The sequence below is a fragment of the Cavia porcellus genome, unplaced genomic scaffold (genome assembly GCF_034190915.1).
Source record: "Cavia porcellus strain 051 isolate PalLab524CR breed Dunkin Hartley unplaced genomic scaffold, mCavPor4.1 scaffold_4, whole genome shotgun sequence".
Taxonomy (NCBI): domain Eukaryota; kingdom Metazoa; phylum Chordata; class Mammalia; order Rodentia; family Caviidae; genus Cavia; species Cavia porcellus.
In genome coordinates, this window is record NW_026947487.1 from 62,968,910 (window position 1) to 62,974,909 (window position 6,000).

At 45.6% G+C, this 6,000-nt stretch overlaps 1 protein-coding gene across 2 annotated transcripts in view; it reads left to right on the forward strand.

Annotated features, from left to right (window-relative positions):
• The window catches only part of Scd5 (stearoyl-CoA desaturase 5), a 140,073-nt gene extending 134,317 nt beyond the window's left edge, over positions 1 to 5,756 (forward strand). For both annotated transcript variants that reach the window (XM_023560620.2, XM_003477673.5), the window contains 2 exons: positions 2,767 to 2,999; positions 4,288 to 5,756. In XM_023560620.2, coding sequence (XP_023416388.1) covers positions 2,767 to 2,999; positions 4,288 to 4,478 — 424 coding nt within the window. In that variant the 3' untranslated portion in view covers positions 4,479 to 5,756. The remainder of the gene's footprint in view (positions 1 to 2,766; positions 3,000 to 4,287) is intronic.
• Positions 5,757 to 6,000: the final 244 nt, after the last annotated feature.

A 6,000-nucleotide genomic window follows, 5' to 3' on the forward strand; every position in this document is an offset into this window, starting at 1 on the left:
AGCATTTTCCAGAAGAGAAATTGGAGGCTCAGCACAATTAAATAATCCACTCAAGGTCATGAAGCTAGGAAGTGGCCGAGTTGGGGAACTGGATGTTCTGTGATGCTTTACAACATAAAAACCTCATTTGGCTAAGAGACAGGGCCAGAGCAATGGCCCTGCTCCAGCCCCCTCCTGCCACCAGTTGTAGAAAGGAAGTATTCTCCACAAGGAAAGATTCGGTGCTGGGAGACTCAGTGGAGGTTTTCCTTTAACGGACTGGGAATTTGGGGTTGGTAATTAAGGAAGCCATGGGGTGCTAGATTGGAGGCTGGAGTCTCACAGCCTGTGAGACAAAGACCAGCTGCTGAGGTATTTGCCTGCTTGACTGCCCTCTCTGGGGGAATTCTTATCAAGCACCAGGAGGAACAACCCGACAGCTTTGATGTAATTTGACCTCCTGCCACTTTGTTGGAGTCAGGACAGTGATATTTTTTCCCTTTTCTATTATTCAAGACTGCTTGTTTCTATTATTTAAGACTGCAGAATGTGGTGGTACATGCCTGTCCTCTCAGCACTGGGGGGCTGAGGCAGGAGGATTACAAGCCTGGATTATACAGTGAATTCCAAACCAGCCTGGGTACACAGTGAGGCCCTGTCTCAAAACAAAATCAAAAGAAAACAAAACAAAATGTTACCAAGGCCAGCAGGTGGCTACCAGACAGTCCTGAGGGAGGAGACAACACAACTGGGATGGAAGCCAAGTCTAGGCCCATGATTATGTGGAGAAGGCCATCACCAGGTTTGGGCAGGGCAGGCAGCTGGAACGGGACCTCAGTCCTCCCTGGAAACCATGGCATTGCCCACCTTAGGGCTTCGATGGCTGGACTCTACCCTGAGTCAGCTGGAGGATTAGGCCGAGTAGAGCCATGGCACACTGAGCCCTCTGGCAGGCATGGAGCCAGCTTTTGGTGCAGATGCTTTCTGTCATCTTCTTCTCAGGAGCCACATAAGGGTCAGGACCAGGACTCAGAGCAGGACTAAGAGAGGCTGCATGGAAAGGCTCAGTTGTGACCAGAGTAAAAGGAGGGGAAGGAGCCTGGAGTGGCATTTGGCCTCTTGCAGCCACATGAAGCTGCTTTCTTTTCTCCACGGGGAGAAAAGAGGCTCTAAGCACCCTGTCCCCCTTCCTTAGAGTCCCTGCCCTCTCATGCACGCACCCTATCTCCAGGCCTAGGACTGCTACATGGCTGGGTGCTCACCTGCCGGTCCCACACCTTTTGCAGCCTGCTCCAGTCCCAGCTGTGGCTCTTTCCGGATGTGAGAATGTCTCAGGATGCCTCCCAAAGGGCTCTGTGTGTGGCCCTGGGGACCCCTCTAAGACCACCACTCAGCCCCTCCTCTGACTTCTTGGGTGCCCACTACCCACTAACATGCAGCCATCCTCTATCTCAGTGCCTGATGGATTAATATGTTGCCCAATGAAAACAATATGTTGCCCCAAACTTGTAATTATAGGAACCGACACTTCTGTATAGCTAATGAGCTACAAAGCACACTTAGATACGTGTGGTTTTGTTTGTAAAGCAGGGAAGCAGAATGGATGCTACCTGATTTTGAATTTTGGTTCTTACCCCTTATTAGTCTTGTTATTTCAGATCAGCTGTGTAACCATTCTCTATTTCATCTCTAAAATGGCAGTGAGGCCAGGCATGGTGGCTCACACCTGTAATCCTCACACTTGGGAGGCTGAGGCAGGAGCATCACAGTGAGTTCGAGGCCAGCCTGGGCTACAAAGTGACCTCACAGCTGCCAGAACTGCATAGCAAGACCCTGCCTCAAAAAGACAAAAAATAAATAAAATGGGAATGATATTGATCCCTTCCTAGGAAAGTTTTAAATGAATCGACACGTATCAGGACTATGAACAGTTCTCCCATGTGGAGGGTTCTCAGAAAGTGTTTGCCACCTATACTGGCTGGAAATCTAACTAGCAACAGTTTGCTTTTTAAGCATTACTTTTTATGTGGCCACACCTGTGTCTATATTGGTTTGGTTTGGTTTGTTGTTTGTTGCTTTGGAATGCAGTCTCTGAGGGGCAGAGAACATTTTTCTGAAAATGGAAAATTGTCTTTTTTTTTTTTTTTTTTACTAAGCTCAGTGAGTGGAGCAATAAAGAGGAAAAGAAAAGTAGCAGGAAATAGGGAGATAGATCTTTGGCAAAGAGAAGGGGACCAAGAGATGGAGGGAAAAGGAAGAGAAGAGGGGGAAGAGGGTAAAAAAGAATTAAGATGGATTAAGTACGCGTACCACCTCCCACAGCGGGCATGATCTTCATGTACTGCAGACTTGGACCAATAAAAATTTCCAATTTTTTAAAAGGAGAAGATCTGCTTTGAGGTTGACTGGCTGAGGAAAACACTCTCTAGGACCCATCTTAAACTGATGACCTGGAGGACAAATGACTCTCTCAGAGACACAGGTTTGGTAGCACAATGTTTATTTTACATGGAAATTCTCCTTACCTGTGCCACAGGGCTTAACACTTCCTACAACTGTCTGCCTGGCCCAGCTCTCAAACCTGGAGTCCTGCCTGGGCTTTGTAGGTGTGTGTGGGCATCTGTCTGCACAGAGGGACACAAATGCAGTTCTCCTTACACAGAAAGACGTGAAGAAGTTGAATGGCATAAACCCCTGGTTGGCCCTCTTTACCTTTCCCCTAACTCGCTCAGCAAATCCCCTCCTTCGTCACTGTGTGCACAGTGGTGACAAATGTCCACCTCCCAGGCACTACAAGGTCTCCGTGGTGCTCATGTGTTTCGTGGTCCCCACGCTGGTGCCCTGGTACATCTGGGGAGAGAGCCTGTGGAATTCCTACTTCTTGGCCGCCATCCTTCGTTACGCCGTTGCCCTCAATGGCACCTGGCTGGTCAACAGCGTCGCCCACATGTACGGAAACCGGCCCTATGACAAGCACATCAGCCCGCGGCAGAACCCGCTCGTCACTCTGGGTGCCATCGGTGAGTAGGAGCAGTGAAGCCAGGGGAGGGCAGGGCAGCCCTGATTTTATTGACTTCTGAATGGCTTATAGGATCTGTAAAGGCCAGAGTGGAAGGAAGCAAACTTGAGTTTTGACTCCGGAATCTTGGCTCTTGGATAAGTCTTATGGTTGCTCTGATTTAGTTTTTTATCTGCTAGATGGAAAGCAGCAGTGTTTACTTCATGGGAATACACAGTGTAATAAAAATACGAGTGATGATTTTTATTTTATGTTTAGTTGTACTACAATAAAAGACATCATTAATCCTCCTCCCCCATACTACCTTTTGTTTCAAACACGCTTCTCCCCTCATTCTTTTGGAAGCAGTTCTGGAAGTCTTTATTCATGTTTTTAGTTACACTGCTGTGGCTGTCTTAATGTCCTGAATCGCTTCAAAATATTTGCCTTTCAGCTGGGTGTGTGGTGCACACTTGTAATGCCAGCACTTGGGAGGCTGAGTCAGGAGGCTCCTTGTGAGTTTGAGACCAGCCAGGGGTGCAAAGTGAGCTCAGGGTCAGCAGTGAACTGCACAGAGAGAGTGCATCTCAAAAAGACCAAAAAAAAGAAAAAAGTTTACCTTTCATGACTTTTGAGAAGAGCCAGAGGTCGCATGCTGCCGTATCTGGTGAAGACGGCAGATGAGGAGATGATTACGAGCCCACCTTTCTGTTGGATGACACTCAGCAGCAGCATTCCCTGTATTTTTGATTATTCCTCATGAAGACATGAAAGAGGTCTTGTAGAACTGCTTCAGAAAGTGCCAAAAGTGACAGGAAAGTTTGCTTGATAGGAGGGGAGGTATTTTGAGGGGGATTCGTAGCAGTGTGCCTTTCCATAATTTATAAAAATTTAAACATTCACTGACTGTTTTGATCATGCCTCATACTTACCTGTATGAATAATTCTCATCTCTCCCTCCCACACTCCCCCAAGAAGTCTTCCTGTCATCACTCTAGTCTGCAGGGACTGGTTTCCTACCAGAACACACGTTATGGAGATGATTTCTTACCAGCCACATGGCATGTAGAGCTCCAGTGGGTATCATGCAGTCTGCCATTCCTGTGGGAGGCTTAACCCAGGGGCCATGTTGTTTTTCTGTTCATATTTAATTTGTTGGCCAGCTGAGGAATTGCTTCTGAGGGCTGGAGCCAAGTCTTTTGCTCTTCGCAGTCTTGGACAAATGGTCGACCCTCAAAAAACAAGTGATAGAATCTGTGCAGGTGAGGGAGGTGGTGACGGAACTGTGTCAGTGCCACTTTGTGTTCCAGGTGAAGGCTTCCACAATTACCATCACACCTTTCCCTTCGACTACTCGGCCAGTGAACTCGGCTTGAATTTCAACCCGACCACGTGGTTCATTGACTTCATGTGCTTGCTGGGGCTGGCCACTGACCGGAAACGGGCGACTAAACCCATGATCGAGGCCCGCAAGGCCAAGACTGGGGATGGCACTGCCTGAAGCTGGGACTATGACCACCATCGTCCACAATGAGACCCCCGCCTGTGGCTTCTGTCAGTACATTTCTCTCACTCATGGAACCATAGGAGAGGGTTGAAGCTGGGGAAGAAGGGAAATGGGTTGCATGTGGTTAGGAAATTTTGTATTTTTTCTCAAAATAATGTCAACTGCGACTATCAATGAAAAAACTAATTTTAGGTCAATATTGCTACTATGATTTAACATTAGAATGTAATGTGATTTTGCCACTATAGCTACAGGATGTCAAACGTACATTATTATGTGATTGTACATGATGCTCACCCTGGTGGGATGGATTAAACTCCTCAGTGTGATCCAGGAAGCATTTATTTTTATTTTCTGCCAAATAATCCAGAGTCGCTTTAAATGCACATCAAGGAATAGAGAGACAGGGTAGAAGACAAAAGTGGGGAAACCAGAGATACTGGAAAATATTCCTGGTTTGTAATTACTGTGTCTGTTTGGTTTTTGGTTTAAGCGAGAGAACTGAAAATCTTAAAAAGTGAGGGTATGAGAAACAGTTCTTGTAAATTTTTTTGCCCTGTTTGCATCTTACCAATGTTCTACCTTCTTTCCCTTCCCAGCTATTTTTATAACCCTAACCATACACTCAGCCCACCCTGCAAATCAATACCTGTTTACGTGTTTGATTTTGTTCTCTATGCTATTGTTGTTTCAAAGGTGTATAACTCAGACATGCCAGCCATCAAGTTAAGCTTAAATTAAGCTCTCATTCAAATGTTTAGACACCTGATTTGTATTCTAATTGATCGCAGCCATCGATGCATGTGCTTCGGCTGCTTCTACTGAATAAATGTATTAATTTTCCACATGAGGCTATCAGGTCTTAATAACTGACAGTTATCTAGAGCTCCATCTACTAATGTTTTATCTGTGTGTAGCCATCATTGATTTTGCAGCAAAATAGAAAGTGATCATTATGTAGCATCTGGATTAAAACAATTTCCGTGTGTTCAGTTGTCTTGTAAAGCACACACTGAATTAATAGGACAGCGTGACCTTTTATTAGGTGTTAGGGCAAAAGTGAGGCTTTATAGTGTGGGTATCAAAGTTCTTTGAAGATAGATACTTTGTGGAAAGATGTAGGATTTAAAATTTACATTTTAGGAAAAGAAATGATGCTAATTAGAAATTGTCATAATGAACTTTTTCATTCAGCAGATGTTTAACAGTGTTAATTTTGCCATTAATAGTGTATAAAGTCTGAATGATTTACAATAAATGATTATGCATTCATTGGTGTTCTCATCAGATACTTGATGCTGTTTAGTGGGATTCTCCAGAGAACATAAGGGCTTATGATGCGCATTTGTTGTGGCTCAGGAATATTAATGACACCTGGACCAAGTCTCTGCCATCCTGTCCTGTGGGAGGCACAACCTCATTCTGCAATCACCAACGCTGCCACTGGCTCTCCTCCAGCTGATAAGTGGGAACCTCTGCTCCTCCCTGTCGCCCAACAGGCATGAAGGGCATCTTT